The following is a 24,912-nucleotide window of genomic DNA, read 5'->3' as shown; positions in this document are numbered from 1 at the left end:
GTGCTCTTTGTCGGGTGACAGCCCCTATGTGGGCTCCCCCTTCCTGGGGGGCTCACTGACCTCACAGGTCAGGATGACAGTGAGGAGAAGGATAAAGCTTCCAGTGACTTTCCCTGTGCCTGCAGGATCCCACCCAGGGCCATCCTGAGGGAGCCTGGACAACCAGCTCCAGCACCTCGGCACAGCTGAGTGGCCCGAAGGAGCTGGTTCACTTTGGGACAGAACTTCTGGAAAGCTCCAGGAATAAGGAACACTCGAACCGGTTGCCACAGCCAGGTTGGTGCCTGAGGGTGAGGATGGATACATGGATGGAGAAGCAGATTCTGAGCAGGCTCTGCCTGCAGCTCTGTGTACAACAGGACTTCGAGTTCAATTACGGAATCGGTTAGGTTGGAAAAGCCTTCTGGGATCATGGAGTCCCACTGTTCCCCCAGCTCTGTCAAGGCCACCATTAACCCATGTCCCCAAGTGCCACATTCATGTGTGTTTTGAACACCTCCAGGGGTGGTGACTCCACCCCTGCCTTGGGCAGCTGTGCCAGGGCTGGACAATCCTTTCTGTGAAGAAATTTTCCCAATATCCAACCTGGCCTTCCCCTGGCACAGCTGGAAGCTGTTCCCTCTCCTCCTGTCCCTTGTTCCCTGGGAACAGAGCCTAGCCCCCCCCGTGGCTGCTGCTGGAGCTCTCAGAGCCCTTCTCTGCCGGGACCTGCCCATATGGGGCTCATCAACACCAGGATGGGGACGGGACTGGCCCCAGCTGGGCATGGAGCCCGGGGCTCTGGGGTTGGAGTGAGGGGGAGGTTGGGGGTGAGGATGAGGGTGGATCGGGGGTGAGGGTTAGGGAGAGGATGACGGTGAGGATGGGGGTGAGGATACAGATGAGTGAGAAGAGGATGGTGAGGATGAGGATGACGGCGATGATGGTGAGGGTGACGGGGTGTCCCGCTCTCCCTTGCCCGTTCCCCGCTCCGGGCAGCGCTGCCCGCGGCGCGGCGGGCGGAGCTGTCCTTCAGCACCACGGCACCTGCCGGCCCGTGCGGGGCCGTGCCCGGGGAGCGGGGCCGCGGCCGTTCCCCTGTCCGAGTTTGTGCCCATGGCCGTTCCCGTGGCCGTACCTATGTCCGTTCCCATATCCATGTCCATGCCCGTGTTCCTGCCCATGTCCATTCCCGTGTCCATGTCCATTCCCACGTTCATTCCCGTGTCCATGTCTGTTCCCATTCCCGCATCCATGTCTAGTCCCCCGTCCATTCCCGTTTCTGTGTCTGTTTCCATGTCTGTTCCCATGTCCATTCCCGTTTCTGTGTCTGTTTCCATGTCTGTTCCCATGTCCATTCCCATTCTCATGCCCATTCCCGTGTCCATGCCAGTTTCCATGTCCGTTCCCATTCCCATGTCCGTGCCCATTTTTGTGTCCATTCTTGTGTCCGTTCCCATTCCCGTGTCCATTCCTGGGTCCATTCCCGTGTCCACGTCCATTCCCATTCCCGTGTCCATTCTTGTTCGCATGTCTGATCCCGTGTCCATTCCTGTTCCCATATCCGTTCCCATTCCCGTGTCTGTGTCCGTTCCCATTCCCATGCTCATTCCCATTCCCGTCTCTGTTCCCATTCCCATTCCCGTTCTCATTCCCGTGTCCGTTCCCATTCCCATGTCCGTTCCCATTGCTGTGCCCATGTGTCCATTCCCATTCCCATTCCCGTTCCCATTCTTGTGTCCGTTTCCATTCCCATGTGTGCGTTCCCATTCCCTGTGTCCGTTCCCATTCCCGTGTCCATTCCCATTCCCATTCTCGTTCCCATTCCCATTCCCGTTCCCATTCCCATTCCCGTTCCCATTCCTGTGTCCGTTTCCATTCCCATGTGTGCGTTCCCATTCCCGTGTCCGTTCCCATTCCCGTGTCCATTCCCATTCCCGTTCCCATTCCCGTTCCCATTCCCGTTCCCGTTCCCATTCCCACTCCCGTTCCCATTCCCGTTCCCGTTCCCATTCCCGTTCCCATTCCCGTTCCCATTCCCGTTCCCGTTCCCGTTCCCATTCCCGCTCCCACTCCCGTTCCCATTGCCGTGCCCGTGTCCGTGCCCGGGGCCGAGCCGGTGCCGGCGGAGCGGGGGCAGCGCGCAGGCGCAGCGCTCGCGGCTCCTCAAGGTGTTGGCGGCGCGGCCGAAGATGGCGACAGACTGAGGGCGATGGGGCCGGGAGGAGGCGGCGGCGGCGGGCGCGGCGCGGCCCCGGCCCCGCGCCGGGGCAAGCGGAAAGCCGAGTGAGGGCGGCCGGGGCATGCCCGGGGCCGGGGCCGGGGCGGGCGGCGCGGCGCGGCGGGGGCGGCGCGGGCATGGCGGCGGCGCGGGGCAGGTGACAGCGGCGGCAGCGCGGCGCTGCCCGCCGGCCGCCCGCGCGCCCGGGGCATGATCCGCGGCGCCTGGATGTCCCCCCGCGGGGGCGCCGCCGGCGGGGCCGTGTGCTGCGCGCCGCGCCGCAGCGACAAGCCGGTGGCCGACCCCGAGCGGGCGCAGAAATGGCGCCTCTCGCTCGCCTCGCTCCTCTTCTTCACCGTGCTCCTCTCCGACCATCTGTGGCTCTGCGCCGGGGCCAAGCTGCGCGCGCGGGAGCGGCCGCGGGGCCGCGGGCCGCGGGCGCTGCTGGCGGCCGAGCCGGCGGGCGGCAGCTGCGAGGCCCTGCTGGGCAACCTGAGCCGCGGCCCCGGCGGGCCCTGCCCCGCCGCCCGCGGGGACCTGGACTCGGCGTGCGCCCGGCTGCTCGCCCCGCAGCGCCCGCGGGCCCCCGGCGCGCCCCTGCGCTCGCCCCCCGCCGCCGCCGCCGCCGCCGCCGCGCCCTTCTTCGCCTCGCCCTCCTCCAAGAGGACCTTCCTGCAGGCTTACTTCAGGAACTTCAACCTCTCCTTTTGTGATACTTACACGATCTGGGACCTGCTGCGGGAGATGGCCGGCCCGGACGGCCTGGACTGCAGCCTGGACAACCTGATGGTGGACCTGGTGGTGGCGGCGGCCGGGGCGCTGGGCGGGGAGGCCTGTAGCAGCTGTGTCCAGGCGTACCAGCGGCTGGACCAACACGCTCAGGAAAAATACGAGGAGTTCGACCTCTTGCTGGAGAAGTACTTGCAATCGGAAGAGTACTCGGTCAGATCCTGCCTGACAGACTGCAAGGTAGGACGGGGCATCCCGGGGTCCCCAGGGCAGCCTGGGTGAGCTGAGCTGAGCCACAGGGGGCTCGGTTGTGTGGGGGTACCACAGCCCTCCTGCCCGCAGGCTGGGGTCTCCCTCTGCCCCCCGAGCCCCTCCCGGCAGCGGTGGTCCAGTGCCCTCAGTCTGGAGCCTTCAGGGAGGCTGGGACGGGGTGGTGGGAGCAAGAAAGCAAAGCAGGGCTTGGCCTGAATGAGCACTCACACATCACACCTGTCCACGCACAGGCAGCTCCTGGCACCTCACTCCCAACACCTCACTCTCGACACTGCACTCCTGACACTCCACTCCCAGCATTCTAATCCTGGCACCCCGCTCCCTACCAGCCTCACCCACAGCCCTTTACGTGTGCACAGGTGTGCACACATTGCCCGGGCTGAGGCAGGCATGGTGCCTCTCACTGCTGCCTCAGGCCTGCTGCTGCTCCTGGGACAGCCCAGGGCTCTGCCTGGCTGTCTTTAGATAAGTGGTGACCTGAGATGAACTGTGGTGCTGGGGCCCTTTCCCCTTATACAGCAATTGTTTTCCAGCTTTTCTACCCCTTCTCCCCAGGGAGCCGGGCTGGGGATGCTGGGATGTGCCTCCCCCCCTTGGTGTTCCCCCTTTGGGATTCCCCCCAGTGTCACTGACCATCCCCAGCCCTGGGGCACTCTCCATATTCCAAAAGTGGATAGGTTGGTTGCCTCCCCCAGCACCAGTGGGACCGAGCTCCGCACGGTGCCACCTCTCCCAAATGAGAGTCGTGGTTGGGTCTCCATAGGAGCCCCCAGTGTGATTCTGCTGGATGCTCCCATCCTTTTCTGGGAGCCCTGATTCCGCCAATCCCCACCTGCTCTGAGTTGCCTGACTCACCTGTGTGCATTCCCTTTGGGAAGCAGAATGGTCTCGATAATTAAACCTGCTTCCCTTTCTCGGAGCCACGTCTTAGGGTGTGTGAGAGCATTGTCCCCACAGGGACAGTGGCAGAGCTTCCCCCCAGTGACTGGACGGAGCTTGGCCACTGCTCTTCTGGGACAGGAGTTGTGAGGTGGCAGCATGGGCAGCGCTTGGTGTGACGTTCATGCCTTGGGAAAGGGTGGGAGCAGCACCAGGACACAGCGCTGGCGACACCGAGGTGTGTCTTTCACCAAGGGCACGGCGGTGAGATCCCGGCCGCCTCTCCAGGGTCGCTTTTGCGAGGAGCTGGGTTTGGACAGGAGCGAGAGCTGCCGCTCTGGGCCCGTGCCAGGCCAGGTAATTGCAATCTGCTTGCCCAAATTCTCCCTGCGGTTTCCAAAGGATGTAGTACTCAGCCTGCTCCGAGTGGTTTGGTCCCGCTGCTCTGCTTCCACAGGGAGTTCAGCGCTGTCCGTCGTGCTGCTCCTGCTCCCGGGGGCCCAGTAGGAGCAGTGTCTCCCTGTGCTGTGTCTGGTAGAGCAGAGACACCCCAGCTTCAGGCTTAGCTTCCATCTCTGCTGAGTACTGCGAGAGACCCAGAGAGAGAGGCGAACAGAGATCAGAAGATAATCATTACCTTTGGGTCTTGGGCATGGAGATGTTCCCATGGACTCCAAAGTAGGTAGAAACAAATCCGTGCTCAGATGAGTCTTCATTAAGTGTCCCTGGTCTTAACATCCTTGATGGGAAAGCGGGAAACGAGCTTGGGAGATACAGAACTGGAGGCAGTGGCAGGACTTGTACCTCCAAACTGGCTCCATGTCGCGTTGGTACATCCTGAGAGCGTCTGAGAGCACCAGCTTTGCATTCCACAGGCGGCACTTGGGAAGCAACAGGAGGCATGAGCAGCAGGGCCAGCCTGTGCATGTTCACCTGAGCCACCTGTGGGGAAATTTCCATGAGGGTGCCCGAGTTTGCAGGCTCCAACTGGAGCCCTTGGAGCTCCCGTGTGTTTCAGTCTCTTGTGCAAATCAGGCTTCTTAATTTAAGGCCGTTCACTGCGTATTTAGGTGCCTTACTCCAGCCTTTCACACCCACGAGTCTCAACCTTTCCCTCTCGGTGGCTGTTCTCCATCTGTGAAACGAGGCTAATGCCAAACTCATCCAGCCTTATGCTGATGAGCGAGTTTTGGCCTGATTTCCAGTCCTCTGGACTTCAGCAGGGGCTGCAGTTACTCGTTGCCTTGGAAAAAATGTGGCTGGCGGGATTTTTGAAGCAGCCTGAGTTTGTAATTCCCATCCAGATGCTGGATAATACCCACTCCTGAGGGATGGCAGAGGTACAGCTTGATGGTGACATCTGAGAGCAAATGACAGCAAAACAGGAGATGGTGGAGGAAAACAGAGTGGCAGGGGCAGCTCGGCCAGTGGGAGAGGCTCCTGCAGAGCCCTCCCAGCGGGACTCTGGCTGCAGGAGCCCTGGAGCTGGGGAAACAGGATTTAAAGGATATTTCTGGGGTGTAGGACTGTGGGAGCAGGGCTGTGTACAGGGAGTTAGTGCTGCTTCCCATTTGCATCCTTCCCATCCCATAACAGCAGCTGGAAAATTGAAAGTAGGGAAGCACAGCAGCTCCAGGTCACCTGCACACAGCTTCCCTCTGCAGAGCCACATATCCCTCTGGAATTTTGTTCCAAAGAAGTGTGGCTCAATAAACAGCACACAGGGAGCTCTGTGGCAGCCGAACCATTCCGAGGATTTTGGCTCTTTATTCCATCTCATTTAAAACAACAGCAACCACAAAAGCCCCACCGGAGCTGCCAGTTCCATCCCGTGGCAGCAGGTCTGACCCCAAGTTACAAACTTGGAATTGGGTGAGTCTTGCGGGTTGGTTTCAGGAGATACATCATTCCCTGTTAATAAATCATCCCAAGGGCTGTGCCCAGGTTTGGTGTGGGAAAGACAGGTGCTGCTGGGAGGGGAAACGGCATCCTGAACATCTGAATCCTGGATCCATCTGTGCCCAGAGCTTGGGGAAGGCTGGGTCAGAATCTCCCTGGGAAATAGAAATCCTGTGAAATGGTGGGGTCTGTGTGTAATTCAACTGCTGAGATTACTCATTGCTGTAATGCTCTCCCAGGCCTTTTTATTTTCTGCTTGGAGATCATTCCCGGGCAGATCCCACTTTCTGCAAACGTTGTTATTCCTGTGCAGCACCGTCAACTTCCAAATCACACTCTGGAAATGTTTTACTTGTTACTCCTACAACTAACACTAGAAATCCCAGTGGCTGAGAGACAGTGAACTGTGAAGGAACATTTCTGGGGTTTATTGTTTGTTTGCATTTCCCATTTGGTGGGATTTTGGGGGGTCTGGCTCTCCTGGGGACATTTTGGGCAGGGCTCTGGCACCCTGCGGACAGGATGGAGAGGGGGAGGCGGGTCCCCGAGGTCCATCCATCTTCTCAAATACGTTTCACCTCTTGCAGTGAAGATGTGAGTGCCAGCTGCTGGGTCATGGTGCTAGTTAGGGGTGATGTGGATAAAAGGTGGAAAATAGTTGTGTTTTTTGATTATAAGAGGGATAAGTCACTGAGTCGAGAAGCTGCCGGCCACCTCCATCTCCTCTTCCTGCCTGACTTGTACCCTTTGTCCCTGCAGGACATGACGAGCTTCATGCACTGAGTGGGGACACGTTGGAGCATCCCCAAAAGGGCTTGAGGAGGTGATGGCCTGGGGATGTGGATGTTGGAGACGGATGTGCCTTGGGAAATGTGGGGCAGCAGCAGCACACGAGCTGTTGGTTCAGGCTTTGCAGGACTTCGTGCAGGGAGAAATCCCTGTCCCTGCAAAGCAATGCCCTGTGGGATGGTTAAGGCTGGTTTATGCCTTTTTTCCACATTTCCAAGGAGGGAAAGAGCGGCGTTGCTCCAGCTCGGCTCCCACACGAGAGCTTTGCTCCTGCAGAGGCAGAGCTGTGCATTCTGGCTCCTGTCCCAGCAGCTGCCACAGACAGCGCTCCCAAAGTGCCCCCTCCCTCCGGTCCGGGGCCAAATCAAGATCTATGGGACAAAGCCTGCTGAATTAAGGACTCATTAGGCTGCAAGAAACAAAGCTGTGGAGAGAGAAGGGCTGACAGGCAGGAGCTGCAGGCCGAGGCTGGCAGCAGAGCTGGGCAGGCCGGGCTGGACAGGACCTGTAGCATCTCAGATTTTATTAGATTACCAGGTTTCTCCGTGCGCGGGCCCCTGGCTGTTGGATCCCGCTGTGCCCCGGGCAGACCTGCTTCTGCACCTCTGGTTTCCCTGGCACCTCCTGGGGAGCCTGGCAGAGCAGGATTTCACTCCCAAGGATTTGCCGGTGTTTCCCTGTGGTGGGCGGGCGGATGGTGTGGTGAGAGATGGGGGCTGGTTCCTGCTGTGGCATCGTGCCTGGCACAGCCCACACCGAGCAAGGAGCAAATCCACGATACCCGGGTTCAGCACCCTCCAGGGTCCCGTTTTCTGGCTCTTGTCTAGCCAGGAATAGCATCAGCAATCAGCGTCTCTGTGGAGCATCCCTCCCTCCGGAGCATCCTCTGGAAACACAAGCCTGCTGGGGCGGGAGCTTTGGGAGTGCCATGTCTTGGGGTTATCCCAGAGCCAGGAACGCCATGTCTTGGGGTTATCCTAGAGCCAGGAACGCCTCTTGGGAGAACCAAAGCAGCATTTTACCTTCACAAAAGCAGCTCAGGTTGGGCTGGGCTTATCCAAAATGCTGCTCAACCTGGTGCACTCTGGCTCTGAGCCTGGATGGCTCCTTGCACGGAGGGAAGGTCCCTTGAGACCCACAGTAAAAGTGGTTTAACCAAAATCTTGTGCTTTTTTGGGGGGTTACATTTATATTGAGGCTTCCAGAGAATCCACTGATGGGTGACTGCAAAGCTGCACCTTGGACCCGGTCCCCTCTGCAGCATTTGCTGCTCCAGGAGCAGCAGCACCCAGGAGGGGAGAGGCTGTTCGCACACACCTCTCAGCTCCAGAGCTGCACCTGCAGGTTCTCCCCCAGAACAAGCCTGGCCGTTGAGGTGGAGCTTTACTGGCATTTCATGAGGTGAAAAAAGGTTCCCGAGTAAATTCCAAAGTAATTCCAGCAGATCAGCGCAGTCATTTGGCAGCTTGAGCAAGTGCAGCACAGGCACGGGCTTAGCCGAGTGTGTGGCTCTAATTACCCACCCATTCCATGGGAGCAAAGGGAGTCGTTATCAGTGCTGAACAAAGGTGGGATTAAACTGTATAAAGAATTTGGGCCTGTGGGGTTCAGGGTGCAAGTGCTGTGGCTGCAGCCTCTGGCACGGCCCGGTTCTGGTGCCTTGTGTCAGGTGTCTCCTCAGTGCTGGAAAACAAAAATCAGAGCTTGGAAAACAGAAGAACCAAAAACTGAACGGATGGAAGGAGTTTGCTCTGTAGTAAAGAAAGTGTTGGAGTGTCAGAAACGCTCCAGCAGTGCCTGGGATGTGTGGCAGTGCTGCCAACTGGGTGGGAAGGAGATGCTGAGCCAGCGCTTGGACAGTTCTGGGTTTTGTTTGGGGTTGAGACATCTCAAGGACCGGACCCACACAAGTTCTGTGGGATGAACCAGTTTGGTGTGGAGGTCAGAGTGTGAATGGGCAGATTTATTGCTGATTTGGGTGGTGTTTGGCTCCCTGCTTTGCAGTTGTTGTCTGTCAGTCCATGTTGTCTGTCGGTCCTCATTCCTTCACGTTTGTGGTGCTTCAGGGAAAACCCAGAATTTTCCCAAGGCAGCAGCAGGTCTCTGTGCAGCAACAGGCAGGTTGGCAAATGGTGCAGGGGTGAGCGTGAGGGAGGGTGAGATCCATCTCCGTCAAACTGTCACTGAGTAGCGACAAGTGATGGTGGTGCCTGTTCCTGCTCCCGTGTGCTCCCGGCTGTGCTGCTGCTGCCCGTGCCAGATGGAAACCTGTGTTCTCCTGGGAGCACGGTGGGCATGGGGGCTTCACCAGCGAGGTGGAACGAGCTCCTTGGAGGAGGCTCAGCAGCTGGCAATGCCTTTTGGAAAGTATCCAGCTGGTCCTGCTGGGTGTGGGCAGGCTCTGGGAGTCGGAGCTCAGCAGTGTCCATGACGGCATCGACAAAATGTGTGACCCAGGAAAATAACACAGCTCCCTGGTCCCCCTTGCTGTGCACATCCGTTACCACACTGCTTTTCGTCCCAGGTAACGATATGTGCTGTCCCCACACACAGAGGGATGTGCTGGTGCTGACTGCCAGCCGTCCCCACAGCCCGGCACTGCCAGGAGAGAGGAGGCAGAAACCCCCCACAGAGGGCACTGAGAGGGGGAAGAGGATGTGCTGAACCCATGACATCACTGGGCCTGCCCTCGCAAAGGGCTTCACCTGGTCCCTCCCTGGGGACAGGGTTCTTTTTCATTGGGAAAGGAGCCTTTCCTGCCCAGCAAGGATTGATCACACATGGCCTGGCCTGACCCTGGTACTGCTGGGCAGTCCCAAGGACCACACACAGAGGAGTCTCATCAAAACATGCCACAGCCTCCCCAGATGCCCCACAGGGCTTTTCCTCTGCTGCCTGGTTCCAGAGCTGCCTGCCAGGGTGGGAGGCAGCAGAGGCAGGAGGTACCTGGCTGCCGGGGGCTATTCCTGCTGTCACCAGGATGCCATTAGGATGCGACTCATGCCTTGCTTCACGCAGGAGCTTGGCTCCGCTGTCGTTTGAAGGGCAATGACTCAGGGACAGCAAATCTGTGAATGAGGCACAGAGGCTGCCTGGGCAAGAAGTAGCCATCTGTCCACGCTGCCTCCAGCCCCAGCTCCTGCGGGCAGAGCCGGCAGCTGCCTGTGCCCGGGAAGGCTTGGCTGGTTCGGCCTCACTCCTCTTCCCCGCTCCGCTTTTGCTCCTGGCATCTCCTCGGGGACTCTCCCATCCATGCTCCTGAAGTGTCCCAGGGAGGAGCAATGCTGGCAGCATGGGCTCCCCCAGATGCTGCTGATGTGGCCACTGTGTTGAAAAAGCAGCATGAAACGGTCTCACCTGGCAAGGTTTTGGCTTTCCAGAGCCTTGCCTGTATCAGCATCCTGGTGCTTCTGGTCCTGGCTGGAGAAGGAAATGCCACCTGTATCAGCATCCTGGTGCTTCTGGTCCTGGCTGGAGAAGGAAATGCCACCTGCCCTGCTCATCCCCTCGGGAGTAAAAGATACACGTGTTTGACATCTTATCCCTTCACAGCAGTTCTGCAGCGCTGCTGGTGAGTGGAGGCTGTGGAGGGGCAGGAGGGTGAAGGCAGAGCTGGAGAAGGGGGACTGGAAGTGGCTGGGATGGGGGCTCTCCTGGTGAGGACTGTGCTAGAGCCTGCGTTGCCCAGAACGGGGAGCCTGGTGCACCCTGTGCCCACAAGCACTGCGTTGTACCGATCCCACTGCTGGTGGTCATGGAGGGAGAGGAGACAAGCGCAGGTTGTCTCGTAATTTTCTGAACAGACTCAGTTTGAGAAGGTTGACTAGTGTGGAGAGAGAAAGAGCTCTGGTTTTGTGTTTAACGTAATAGGAGTGCCAAGTTCAACCCCCTCCAGACTGGGTCTCTCCCTGACCTGCTCCTGGTGTTCAGTGTCATTTTCCGTGGAGCTGGATGTGGGGGGGGGCAGCGTTGGCTGGCGAGGCAGCATCCGCAGGAGTCTCTGCGTGTGGGGGTTTTCCTGCCGTGGTGTGTTACTTGTTTGCCAGCATTCCTTGCTCTCCTGTTCAAATGAGACGTCAGGGAGCACCGGCAGCTGCCAGGATGGCGGACTGGCTCAGAGCATGGGGCAGCTCTCCAGACACTCCTTGCTCATGGGAATGCAGGGAAAGCACTTCCAGTCTGCGAAGGATAATGAAGCTTCCCACTGTGCTTTGGAATTCATGTCTCTCTGTGTTAGTGCTTCCAAAGATTCTGACCCCTCTGCTCACCTCTGTGCCCTGTGACTCGTTACTTCTCTCCTGCACCGGTTTGCCATGTGGGTGACAGTGCCAGGCAGGCATTCCCAAGGCTCTGTGTGCCAGCTGTCTCCAAGGGTCTGGCAGGCAGCAGTGGCTGGGAGATCCCCAGGGTCAGCTCCCAAGGCTTGCCCATATCCTGGCTCCAGGCCTGGGAGTGGGAGGCAGAATGGGCAGGGCTGGCACAGGGGACCGAGCCTGGAGAGGAGAGGAAGAGGAGCAGAGAGCCCCAGCCTGTCCTGGGCTTGCTCTAGGGGAGAGCAGCAGGAATGGGGTTTCCCTGCAGGAGCACATCCCTTGGGGCTTGCTGCCTGAGCAGTGATGCCAGCCAGCAGGATCTCCCTGTTGCTCACCACTGAGACTGAGGGTTATCCTGGGGTTTTCCTCCCCTGGAAGGGACTGGGAGATTCCTGCAAGTGATGTTCAGCCAGGGATATAAAACAGAGGTTCAGCTCTCAGGTCTGACAGGAACCAGGTCCAGTTCTGTGTCTCCATCAGTAGGAGCTGCCAGGAGTGGTGATAAGCATCTAGAAATCATCTTTTCCTGCATTTAAGGGACCTCTGGGCACAAGTTTAGGTGACTGCAAGGACCTGTTAGACTTAGCAGCCCCAGCACTGATGTGAGAAACTGTGTGACGCTCTCTGACTGTGGGAATTGCCCAGGAGCTGGGATGCTTCTGTTTCCCTGCTGTTGGCTGCATGAGGGAGCTGGGACGGGCCAGATCCTGCTGCTCACCCCTTCCATGGGGTGCACAATATGGCATGAGGGTCCACGTTCCTCCTGCTGCCTGTCCCATTCCCACTCGTGCCAAGTGGTTCCATGTGGGATGCCTCACTCGAGTGAGAACAAGTGGCTCCTGGCAGAGCGCAGGATCGGGCCCTTCCATGTGCATGGGTGTGAGGCAGCCCTGCCATGAGACCCCTGGCCGGGCTGGGCACTCTCACCCTTCTCAAAATGATGTTCCAGCCTCAGCACTTCCTTGGAAGGTGGATGAGCAGAGAAACTTCTTGCTCGCCCCCATCAGCTGGTGGGTAATTTATGGCTCGTGGCACTGAAGTGTCTCGCCTTTATTTTTTTATATCCTATCTAATGTAACAGGATGTTCTCATTATCTGCATAAATGTTTAATCCACTTTTGAATCCTGCTAAGCTCCTGGCTGCAGCAGTATCTAATGGGAGTGAATTCCTCAAGCCAGGCTAATGGATTGCAGGGACCTCACTTTCCCTCTGTCCCAGCTCAGTCCTCTTCAACTTCATAGGGGTCTTTAATTACTTTTTAGTTAGTTGGGCTGATAGGGTGGGCTGCTAACTAACCCACTGGTTACCTGCAGCCTCACCAGGACCTGGCAGGTGAGGGATGGGTACAAGATGGAGCTGATGGAGCAAGTCCAGAGGAGGCCACAGAGATGCTTTGAGGGCTGGAGCCCCTCTGCTCTGGAACCAGGCTGGGAGAGCTGGGAGTGTTCACCTGGAGAAGGGAAGGCTCCAGAGAGACCTGAGAGCCCCTTCCAGTGCCTAAAGAGGCTCCAGGAGAGCTGGAGAGGGACCTGGGACAAGGGTCTGGAGGGACAAGACAAGGGGGAATATCTTCCCACTGCCACAGGGCAGGGTTAGATGGGATATTGGGAAGAAATTCTTTACTAAGAGGGTGGTGAGGCCCTGGAACTGGAGGCTTGACCTCCTGACAACTCTGGGACACCTCCGCCTTTGGGCCATGGCCATGCAGTGTCACAGGGGAGACAGGACACCTTCTCCAGATGCCAAGGAGAACTGCTCACTCCCCGGCCACTGGCTGTTTGTCCCAGTCTCCTGGTGTCCATCCCCTTCCCACACAAAGCTTCACACTCCCATCTGGCCTCCCCTTCCCAGCGAGCTGCTCTTCTCCTCTAAAGCCCAGCCAAGACCCTTCTTGAAAGGGGAGCACAAAGCAGCAGCCTGGAGTTACTGCTGCCCCTCGCTTGGCGTGGGAATGCTGATCCCTCCGGCCTCGCTGTGCTCCCAGGCTGCTGTGAATTAGGTGGATCTCGGGACAGGGACTGTCTGCTGCTGGGGGCTGCCAGCAGTGCCCAGAGGCAGCCCACCATGGCTGGGCCACAGTGTCCCAGACACCGCCAGGGAAATCCCAGGGCGAGGAGAGGGGGCACGCAGACCTAGAGTGTGGGAAGGGGGGGAATGAACTGCCATCAGGAATGCCGGGATGAGAGCTGGGGTCTGTGTGCAGCTGTGAGCACAGCACTGCCACCCCGTCCTCCTCCTCCTTGGACAAAGGATGTGTCTGTCCCAAATTGGAGTTTAATGATGAAACAGAAATATGTAATGGGAATTGTAATGTTTTCTAGCAGTGATATGGTACCAAAAGCCTCCTGCAGCAGGCTGGGATCTACGGGAGCAGTCAGGCAGGACTGGGGGCTGCACCACAGGGATAATCTGCATCCACATCCCATTGGCTGCAGAGCCACCATGGCCAGGCTGCACTGGGCTGGGAGGGAAGGGACTGCAGACACTGCTGGGCAAGGAAATGGGGTGACCTGGAACAGCACGGAGACAGGTACTGGCTGTGGAAAGCAGGAGGGTCTGGCAGTGGTCACTGCCTTCCCATTCATCCAGCTGGGCATTAATTAGTGGGATTAATCAATAGACACAGGCACAGCCATGCTGGGATGCCACGTGTCCTGTGCCCTCAGCACAGGCCCGGCTGCAGAGGGCCATCCGGTGAATCCCACTGTTCCAGGGAATGCTTCCTGCTCTGGTACAACCACAGTTACAGGTTATTCCTCCTGGGTTTGTTCCAAGGGAAGCATGGCATCTGCTGGGATGAGACCAGGCTTCTCCCTGGCCTCTGCAGTCCTCGGTGCTGTGAGCATATGAGCGAAGCAGTGGGGCTGTAACTGTGGTGTCTGTCCCCTGGGAGCATTCCCAGGGCTGGGAGCTGGCACTGCCACCCCTGCCTGGGGCTGCCCCAGCCCAGCGCCTGTGGGTGCTGATGGTGTGCGTCTGGTCACAGAGACAGGTTGAGATGCTGGTTCTTCCATCCTTTCCCACTCCAGTTCTTCCCAAGGTGTGTGTCGAGCTCCCTGACATTGTGACATGTGTGATAGAAGGGTTACCTGGGCATTGAGTGTGTCAGGTGTGGGGGTGTCACACTTTAAAGCTGTTCTCTCTTAGTTTGGAACAATGAGCACTTGGGGTGTTGTGTGTCTCAAACTGGATTTGAGCAGCTTGGAGGGAGGAATTTTGGGCTTTTCCCTCTAAAAGAAGGAGCATTTGGACAGTGTCCTTAATCCAAGAACTGGCATTTAAAGCTAAAATGGTAAAAAATATCGGGTGCTTCGAGAAGTCACTGAGGTGGTGAGTGGGTACCTCTGACGAGTTGCTTCCAGGTAATTTGGGAGTGACTTCATCAGTGAGGTCACAGGACATGGGTCTGGTCCTGGAATGTGGGTGGGAAGCACTGGCTTGGGAGTTCAGAGGGGATCCCACTGCCCAGGACTCTCCCTGCTGGACCCGGCACATGCCCCCTGTGCCCGTTGTGCCCCGGCACGGTGCGTGACAGGTGGGAACCCACTGGTGCCACGGGATGGTTGGGAGAGAATTTTGGGGAAAACCAACCCTGGAGAGGGGTGGGCTGCAGGGTAGCGGAGAGCCCAGCATGGGCACATGCCAGCTGGCTCTGGTGGGCAAGCAGGATGCCAGTCCAACAACTCCATGTGTAGTTTCCAGCAGTGTTTGAGGAATACCCATGCTGCCAAGCGACCGGTGTTCCCAGCAGTGCCGTTCCCAGCACCCCACGGCCCGTGTGCATCCAGCGCCATTCCCAGCCAGCCCCCCTCCCTGTCCCAGCCATTCCTGCTGGCAGTGTCGTGGCCGTGCCCTCACCACCACCCCTCCGTGCCCCCCGGTGCCGGGTACAATGGGCAGAGGCGCCCGGCCCGCACCTCCCCTGGGTGGGAAACGGAGGATCTGCGGCTCCAGCGCTGTCAGCACCAGGCCAAAGTCAACTTTATATTAAAAAAAATAAGTCCAAACAATACAAACCCCGTAATCGCGCACAGTTGTTGGCTTTTGGGGTTGGGGTTGGGGTTGAGGTTTTTCTCCCCCCTCTCCCAAACCAGAGCATGTGACTGTGACAAGGCAGGGATAACACAGCTCCAGAACTATCAAAGAAGTTACCAAAAATCCAGCTGTTCCAGAGATGATGGTGGAACAGCCCATAGCAAGGAGAATTTTTAAAAAAATGAAGAAAAAAAAGCTGTTTTAAAGCTCCACATTGTTCGTGCCCAAGTTGCAGGCAGCAGTAATTGAATACAGTGGTAATTGGACATTGAAGCTTGTGTTTGTGACTCCTCCTGGCCAGCCCTGAACCTCAGCATTCCCTTAATCCTCTGCCATCCAAAGGAGCTCTTCTTTCCCCCCCCAGCCTGTCCTGCTTCCCGCGCTGCATCCTGATGTGCCAGAGCTTGGAGAGCTGCCCGAGCAGCTCATTAGCAGGACTCATTTCCCTGGGTCCAAGATTAATGAGGCACAGCCACTCCAGATGCTCATCTCAGGCCAGGATGGAAATGTGAGTCCCGGGAACTGCTCTGGGAGGGGAGGGGGCTGCTCCCAGCTGGTGGTCTGGCGGGGACAGGCAAGGATTTCTCCTCTCATCCCACCTGGAAGCTGGGAATGAGTGAACGAGATCTGAGCATGTCCTCAAAGAGGAAAAGGAAGGAGAGTCATGATGGAAGAGCCCAGCTTCCAGAGTGATCCAAAGCCTCTGGCCCAAGCACTCTCCCAGGTCTCCTTCCAGGGTTATTTTGTAGGTGAGAGCTCCCTGCTTCCCTCTCTGTCCTCCTCCCACTCCAGTCTGCAAATCACCCTTCCAGAGAAGTGGAATTTGGGCTGGGAATGCTGCCCTAGCCCCTGCCTGTAATTAAGGAGAAGAGTTTGTTACCACTGGGCCATCAGTAGGATTTTCCTTGGGGAAACTTCCCAAGCATTGATTCCTGCTCATATGGGACAACAACAGTTTGCTGTGTTAATTACAGCTGGTGTTCCCAGGGAGCATCCAAACTATCCCAAGCACTGCATCCTCTGCAAAGGTGTTGCATCCTGAGGATGCTGCTCCATCCCTGCTCCTTTGTTGTCCCAAAATTTAGCTGGGATGGTTCAACAGACAATGCCAGTTTTTGCAACATATTGGCAGCAACTAGACTGGCCCTGAAGTGGCCAAATTACTTTAAAAATTAGTATATTATTTTGTGCAGACATAATAAGGACACAGAAAGACTCTGGAAAAGCTGTTTGGTGGGGAATGCTATCCAGGAGGCAGGGGGAAGAGTGCAGGCAGGAAGGAGCTCCATTTGGCACGGAATTCCCTGTGAAAGGGCCATTCCTCTGACTGCTGCTTTCCAGATCCTGCTGGAAGTGCAAGCAGACAAGTAGCTTAATTAGCTATTGGAAATCCAGTTCATGTTGTATCTTTTTAATGTCTTTTATGATGGGGTATTTCATCCCACCTGCAAAATTCTGATGCAGACAAATAGCCTGTCCTCTTCCTCCTCCTCCTCTTCCTCCCTTATAAATTGGGTGTCTGAAGTTGGCTCCTTTCCTGGGCAGCAAAACTCCGTGTGCTTTCTCGGAGCCATCCAGCCAGTCCTCTGAGCTAAAAATGCAGGAAGAGGGCACCAAAATGGAGCTATTTGGAGTTCAGGTTACTTACATTTACTTGGCCAGGCTGGAGATCTGCCAAAAGCAAAACCAGAAAGAATGGAAGGAACACCAACCCTGAAGAATCCATAGAGGGCAAGGATGGAAAACAGGGAGCTTTCCTTGTTGATCTAAGCAGGAAATAAATTTCCTCCTGTCCTAAATTCTCACATTTATAATAAGGTAAAGCAGGATGTGTGGGGTAAGCTCAGAGATACCAGAAGCTTGAGCATCCCAGGGAATTTGCTTGTGACTGGTGACAGGATCTCTGCGGATGCATGATGGGAGGATGGCCGGGGTCTCCTGGAGATCTGCCCACATCAGCGTGATCCCAGTGGAGTGGGGCAGGCTGCTGGACCAGCAGGTCTTTGCTGTCTCTATTTGTGAGCAGTTTCCATCCTGCAGAGCTGTGGGAAATCCTGCTGCAACATCCAGAGGATCCGCAGCCCAGCCTGGCAAGGGCTGACTGGGACCGGGGCTCCGGTGCTTCCCTCTGGGGAGGCGGGTGCCCTGGAAAGGAAAGGGGAAAGGGAAGTAGTTTCTGGATGAGCACACCTCCTCTGCCCTCTCCGGTGGTATCACCAGCTCCTTGCAGCCTCTCACTCCGCATTTCCATTAAATTCCTGGGAATATCCTTTTCTGTGACCTCAACCCTCTGCCAGACTTCCCTGATGGGAATCAACACAAAAATTTTGTATGGAAAACGTGCAGATCCATGCAGAGTCTGCTTGTGCAAGCTGTGTTTCCTCAGGAGAGCGGGATGAGCCTGAGCTCCATCCTGCCAAGCTCTGGGAATCTCTGATTCCAGCTGCCCTTTCCACCTGTGGGTCACTGAGCCCAAATCTGGAGCTGGGACAGCCCCAGTGACACCCACAGTCTCTGCTAGAGAATCCAGTGTAGCATCCCTCCTTACCAGGCTGCACGTGTCCCCAGGTGGGAGCTGTGGATGTGACTGGGATCTGGGAAGCAGCGTGGGAGAGAGTTGGAGCTGGGAGGGAGACGGGCAGGAAATGCCGTGAGTAAATCAGCCGAGCTCGCCTGAGTCATGACTAACGGGGAGTGTGATACGTCTGCAAATATTAGAAATGTGTAAACAGAGAGGAGGGAGAGGGATGGTGTCTGGAATGATTGAAGGGAGTGAACTTTTGGATGGAAAAATGTAGGTCAAGTATGAAGGAAAACTTGTAGGCAGCGAGATAAGTGCTGTAAAACAACCTCCTTGGGAAACACGAGGAAGTCCCACTGATGGAGATGTTTATCCTAAGCCAGACAAGGCCTGGAAAACAGGCTAAGCTGGAGGGATGGACTTGGGGTGTCTGTCCCAGATGGGGCTGGGCGTAGGGATGCAGATCCAGAGCTTGAAATATTCCCTCCCACTTGTGTCCTCACACTCTGGTTCCTTCTCTGGAGCCGTTCCACTGTGTCCCAGTAATTAACATCCAATGGGACAGGGAGAAGAAGCAGGACCACAGCTGTGTTGCCACATCCCAGAGGAAAACCCTGGCCATGGGGATTGGGACTGCTCCGAAATGCTCACTCCGTGGATCATGTCCTGGTTCCCATTAAACTTTCTGTGATGAAAGTTTCACCAAAACTAACACGTTTCCGTGAAAACTCTGGTTTTCATGATTTGGCATTTTCCAGGGGAAAAAAGAAACTAAAATAACTTGCCGAGAATTTCCCAACTCTCTTTAATCCTGAGACACCACCATGATCCAAACAAATGATGATAAGGATCTATGGAAAACATGGGGAAACAAAGAACCGATGGTTTCAAAGCCTCCAGAAAATGAAAATGCCACTGAAAAGAGGAGCACGGGGTTTCTCCAAGCACGCCGAGGAGGAAAGCTCATTCCCTTTGAATCACAGGGAGTCCTTTCCAGCTGGTTTCAAAGGAAGTTGGATGTGGTCATGGAATGACCCTAGTGCTGTCACTGGTGCCCAGATGAGTTCTTAGATGAGCTGGAAGCACCAAGGAGGGGGTGCCCTTCCCAGGGGTGCCGTGGCTTTCTTGCAGCCTGAGGAATGATGCTCACCGGGAGAAACAGGAGCTCTCCCTCCCTCCCTGCTGCAGCCAGTGGAGACAAACAGCTTCCACCCGTGCCTGATACTGGGGAGACGAGGGGGATTCAGGCAAAGCCATCTGGGCTGTGCTCGAGCACACACAGGATGGAAAGGAAGAGGGAAACCAGGGACCAGACAGGCTAGAGAGGCGGGCCTTGCAGTCACAGGTGAACCCCCAGGTTGCTCTTCCATATGGAAATGTTGCCAGGCACAACCCGAAGCATCAGGAAGGTGAGGGGAGCACACAGGGACATCTGTACCGCTGTTTGGTACATTCCAGAGTCAGAACATCCCTGTAGAATGAGTGGGTTCCAAAAGAAATGGCACAGCAGGAAGTTCCACATATCTGGGAACTGAGAATCTCCCCCATGGCCAGGTGGGGAAGGTGAGGAAAATGTTATTTGGTGGCAGAGAGAGAGGCAGCAGGTCTTGAGGTGCAGTGGCTGCGTGTGCTGCATCCCAGCAGTGCCAGCTGCTTCTGGCCAGCAGCCTTTCCAGCAGGAAATTTCCAGGAAAGACCAGCCCAGTCTGTTTTGCTGTCCCATGTCCCACATCCAGAGCTGATGGGGACCAAAGCACTTTAGAGGAAGGGAGAACCTCCCCCTGCCCGGGGGAGCAGCGGGGTGTCTCAGGGAGGAGGAAGGTGCTCTGGGACAGGCGATAAGCAGTGTTGGAACCTTTGTATGATGGATTGAGGTCTTGGGTCACTGGTGTTGGCAGAGTCTGTCCCGGTGCCTGTCTGCAGGGGACATTACTCTGTGTGGTAATTAGCTTTATTTTTGTGGTGGATTTAGCCAGAGAGATGAGTTCCACCTTCCTGATAGTTGAGTGAGTTGTTTTAATCAATCAGTAAGTGACCCCGATGGCCTGGCAGACATTTCTCACGGGGCCTGGGAGTTTTGCCTTCCCCTTTCACCCCGTGTCTCTGCGAGGCTTCAGCAACCCCAGCTCAGGGAGGTGACAGTCCCTCTTGGTGGCTTCCCCTAGGCTGTCTACAAGGCCTGGCTGTGCTCCGAGTACTTCAACGTGACCCAACAACAGTGCCGACAGCGGATCCCATGCAAGCAATACTGCCTGGAGGTGCAGACCAGGTGCCCCTTTGTGTTACCGGACAATGACGAGCTGATCTATGGAGGTTTGCCTGGCTTCATCTGTACGGGTAAGGAGGTCTGGGAGCGGGGCACAGGGCGGGTCACAAGCCACATGCTGGGTTTGGGAGGCTTGGGGCAGAGTGGAAGGAAGTGCAGTGTGGAAACACATGGCCTGATGCTGAAACAGGGCCATCCTGGGGGTGCAGCGGGAGGGGTTAATGGAGATACAGCGACATCTTAACATGGGAAGTGAAAGTCCTTCCTCTGATTGAAAGCTAAAGCATGTAAGGGGCTGGAGGTGATGGATTAAAGCAGGGCTGGGACATTGAACCACTATGAACAGGATTTGGGGAGCCCTGAGCACTCCTTGCTCATCTGTGCAGGCTCACAGTTGCTGGGGGCCAGTCCTGGGGGGTCTCTGGGTGTCCTGGTTCTCAGGTTCTGCCCACCCCGCAGCACCTGGCTCGCTCCCTCCACAGCCCCGTCCTCAGTCTCCCACTGACCCCCTCCTCCTCCCCCTCTTCCTCCCTGCAGGGCTGCTGGAGAACCAGCTGCCCGAAGAGGAGGCCAAGTGCTGCGAGGTGCAATGGGACTCCTGCGACCACCCCCCAGACAGCAACGACAACACATCCCCCAAATCCACGGCGTCAGAGTCACTCCATTTCCACCGCCACGACCCCCACGTCCATCACCAGCAGCAGAACCACTACCATCTCTACCACCACCACCAGTACCACCAGTACCACCAGCCCCGCTCCCCGTCCTTGCTGCCGGTCTCCGCAGGGTCTCGCCTCGGCAGCAGCAGGATCAGACTGTGTGTGCTGGTCCTGATGCTTCTCCACACCATGGTGTCCTTCTCGAGCGTGCACGGCGGCGGCGGCGCGGCCGGGGGGCTTGGCCTGGAGGCCCTGCCTGCCCTGGAGGAGAGCGTGGCACGGGACGAGTGACACGGAGGGCAGGGCCGACCTCCACTGAGAACGCCAGATCTTTTTCCACTAAGGGGGGCACATGCTATTCCTCCAATGGGAGGCACGGGATTGGGGGTGACGCACACACCCCCCAAGAGCTGCTCGCGCGGGGCATCCCCGTGATGAAGAGTCTCTAACGCGCACAGGGCTGCGGGACCCGGCGCTGAGAAGGGTTCGGTCAGTGGCAGCGGGGCAGGGACGGCACGAGGGTGGGGGGATGGAGGGCAGGGGGTCCCTTGGGAAGGAGGGTCCCCGTGGGACTGCTGAGTGTCTCCTGGCTGCTGCCGCGAGTGCCTTGGGCGCCCGCGCCTTCCCCGCCCGCGCCGTGCCAGGGTTTGGTGGGTGGCCCAGCCCTTGTTCCTTTTCTCCTCGGTCTGTGAATCCCAAGGGAGCAGGAGGAGGGGCAGCACCTCCTGGCACAGCCTTGCCCCCCCACTCCTGTCCCAGGGAAAACCCACCAATTCAAGGCAGAACCACCCTCGTGGGGCGCAGCATCCTCGGTGTGGCATTGCCCTCGCTGAGGGGATTTGGGGCAGCAGTGGGATGCTGTGACACTTCACTGTGGTACCACTCGGGGTTGGTCTCATTGCATCCCAGCCTGCTCCTCCAGCCTTGCCTTTCCTGTTCCTCTGTGCAAGGAGGTGGAGAGGGAGGAGGCCCAGAGCAGGAGGGATATCCCCAGCATTCCACATCCCACTTTGCCAAGTGTCCTGATGATTTGGTGTAACCTTTTTTGTTGTCCTTTTTGGCTGGTTTCTGTGAGGAGTTAGGGAGATGTGACTCCAGCAGCGCAGGCTAAGGGAGGGAGTAACAGTTGGATGCAGGGCATCCCAAAGGCATCCTTCCATGCTTCCCAGCTACAAATCATCGACTGGATGGCAGGAAGACTGGGCAAAAGGGCTGGAGAAACCTGCCCTTTTGTAGAGAGAGTCTCCCACACAAAAAAAGAGACACTAACAAAGCCCAGCTGGGGAGGAGAGTTTTTGTGAATACTTCCTATCCATGGATACCCCCAGATCAGGAAATTTCTGGGAACCCAGCTGGGACAGCTGGACTCAGCTGGTCAAGGTGCTGGCTGGTGCAGTCTCATTCAACTCACTTGGGGTGTTTTTAACCTGAGCTCAGTGTATCCAGGGATTCAGCCCCAAACAGACATCAGATCCCTAGGATCTGATCCCCAGATCATTTCCTAGGAAATTCCCAATTCTCCACCCACCCACTAGAGCTGTTCCCAGTGTGCATGCTGTGAGGTGGTGCCTGGGGAATGGCACTGCCCCTCTGGGCTGGGCACCAGGGACCAGGGTTTGTCCTGGGGTGGGCAGGGAAGAAGGAGGGGGCATTTTAGCATGAGGTCATGGTTTGGATGTGGACCTGCTTTTTGCTCCAAGAAGAGGTGGGATGCTCCCTCTCTTTCCAGGCTGGCTCTTGATGGGGAACCTACAGCCCTGGGTGGATCACTGCAGCCCGGCTGGGAGGCAGGAGTGGAGCAGGAGGAATGTCCTGCTGCATCTCAAACCAATCCCAAATATCTGCAAGGGTCTGAGAAGTCCCAGTGTTGAGGACTGTAGGAATTTTGTGGTTTCTGGTCCGTTGAGTTGAAGCAAAACCAAGCAGAGCCCCATGAGCAAAGCTACTTCCTGCCCGGCTGGAAGAAGGAAGTACCGGGCATCTCATGGGAAGGACAGGTTTCCTGATGTTTCCAGCCCATTTCCAGACCAAAGAGGCTCTGAGAAGCAGCTGAATGTTTGATTCCTGCTTTGACTTGAATCTCAGAGCTTTGGGGTGATGTTTACACGCTACCAGTTGCCTGTTAACCAAAGTCCTGCAGAGACGAGGCCTGTGATCCTGCTATCCCGTGGTTCTGGGGGTGGGAGAGGTGACGCTTATGGAAAACGTAGAGTGTTTCCCGAACAGATTCCTTTGCTGTTGCTATCCAGAAAAGGTAGGATGATTCTCACTTTACTGCTCCTCATGGCATCCTTATATTTTCAGCCTAGTTTACACCGACCTGAGAACTTGGACATGGAGCAGTTCCACGAAGAGGGATCCGAGCCCTCAGATTGCCGTGAGCAGTGTCCTGTGGAGCTGCTCTGTCGAGGAGCAAAAGCTCCCAGGCAGGCCAGGGGAGGGAGCACAGCCCCATCCCTGCCTCCAGACAGCCGCATCCTGGAGGAAATTAGATTTCTCATGTCCTGCCAAGATTTAAGCTGATTCCAGGCGCCTCTCTCGGAGATAGGCTCCGTCCAATCTCGGAGCAACTCGTGTGGAGAGAGAACAGCCCCGTGTGGTGTGTCAGAGTGGCCCTGAGTCACTGGCCCTGCTCGCTGTGTGCTGGGACACTGAGCAGTGCCAGGAGCGCGGGGTGGCCCCGGCTCGGTCCCTGCACCACGTCCAGATCCCAGATCTGGCCCAGGGACTATCCCGAGGGATGTGTGTCCTTCTCCCTGCCCCTTCTCCCCTGTGCCCTGCTGGCGATGGAGCGTCCGGCTGGGCTTGGGGGCTTCTAGGGGCACCGAGGTTTGGTGATGGGGATTTGGGTTTCCCAGAGAAGCTGTGGCTGCCCCATCCCTGGAAGTGTTCAGGTTGGAGCAACCTGAGATAGTGGAAGGTGTCCCTGCCTATGGCAGGGAGTGGAACAAGATGAGCTTTAAGGTCCCTTCCAACCAAACCATTCTATGATTACATGATTTCCACAGGGCTGCAGGAGTGAGGTCCAATATCCCAAGTTATCATCAGGGGGCTGGCAGGGTTTTGCTGGGATAACCTGGGAGCTGTGAGAAGTGTCTTTGCCTTCCCTAATGTGAGCTGAAGGCTTCACCTCGAGAGGCCGGGAGCACGCGCTGCATCCCAGTGAGTCAGAGAGCGGAGCCAGTTCTGCACTGGGGTGCTTGTGGTGGTTACTGGGGGGATGTTCAGCCCCATCCACCGGGCAAGGGACTCTGCAGGGCAGAGTAGGATTAAAATATGTAGGAGACCGACACATTTTCCAGGCAGTGGCTCCCAGGAGGTGTTCCCACAGGGATGAGGTACCGTTGGTGGGCAGCGGGAGCGCGCGGGATGCAGAGCCCGGGCTGGGGCTTTACCTTGTGCGACTGGGAGGAAAGTGCTGAGTCTTCACAGAGTGAGGCTTTGGAAGGAGATCTTTTATTTAGTGAGTCTGGGCTGCTGTCAATAAGTTCTGTGGTTTTAGGGCACCATATGCTGTATTCAACACTTTGCCAATCTCCTTAAACAGATCCAGACGAGGCTGTTCCCGGAGCAGGCCGGAGCAGCTGGAAGCGGTGTATGGAGCCCGTCGGATAAAAATCCTCCCTTTGCTCTGACATTACAGCCTTCTTAATCCTCCATCCCTGATCGCTCTGTCTTTGCTCCACAAGAGAACGGCCCAGAGAGCAGACGGTGACTTTGTCTCACTTCATCCCACCGGCATTACATTTATTACAATAGGAGGGGATAAAAAGGGAATGTGCCTGGATAAGGAGGGAATGTGCCTGGCTAAGCAGGGAATGGGGTTCTTTGCCCTGTGCATGCAGGTACACTTCACCCCAAGCCTGATGTCTGCCAGACCAGGAGCCATTGCAGAGCCACATTCCCACAGCCACCTTGGAAAGCCCCAGGTCCGAATGCATTTATCCCACCAGGAATTTAACACCAAGGGGCTTTCTTCTTTTCATCCAATGATCCTATCTCTTCTCCCTTAAGAATGTGCCCCACATTGGGATTAAGATGTAACACTCAACCTTTCTTTCAGTGGATAAACTTCTCCTGCTGGGAGAAAACTCCCAGGGGGAAGCAGTGATTCCTCCCTGGTGAAGGGGTTTCTCATCCCTGGGGAGGTGAGGGATGATGATGTCCCTGCAGGATCCAGGTGTGGGCAGGGCTGCAGGAGCAAAAGGAGCCGGGTCCTGCCCGGCCACATCGTTATTCCCGGGTTTTGCACTTTCATGTCGCTGCCAGTTGTACAAATTAATTAAAAATAACTGAAGAAAAATCCCAAAGAAAGGCCCCGATTCCTCTGGGAAAGATTAATCATTAG

At 56.7% G+C, this 24,912-nt stretch overlaps 1 protein-coding gene across 1 annotated transcript; it reads left to right on the top strand.

The window, feature by feature from the left end:
* Nucleotides 1-2,394: 2,394 nt before the first annotated feature.
* On the top strand, nucleotides 2,395-23,486 carry FAM155B (family with sequence similarity 155 member B). Its single transcript, XM_027724940.2, has 3 exons — nucleotides 2,395-3,169; nucleotides 19,805-19,976; nucleotides 20,443-23,486. Exons 1-3 carry the CDS (start codon nucleotides 2,411-2,413, stop codon nucleotides 20,853-20,855), a joined length of 1,344 nt encoding a protein of 447 aa, XP_027580741.2. The 5' UTR covers nucleotides 2,395-2,410; the 3' UTR covers nucleotides 20,856-23,486.
* Nucleotides 23,487-24,912: the final 1,426 nt, after the last annotated feature.

Source organism: Pipra filicauda, unplaced genomic scaffold (genome assembly GCF_003945595.2).
Source record: "Pipra filicauda isolate LSUMZ 115617 unplaced genomic scaffold, ASM394559v2 scaffold9_size5747161_pilon, whole genome shotgun sequence".
NCBI classification, from domain to species: domain Eukaryota; kingdom Metazoa; phylum Chordata; class Aves; order Passeriformes; family Pipridae; genus Pipra; species Pipra filicauda.
Note: the sequence above shows the minus strand (reverse complement) of the source record. Positions and strands in the feature narration are given on the sequence as shown.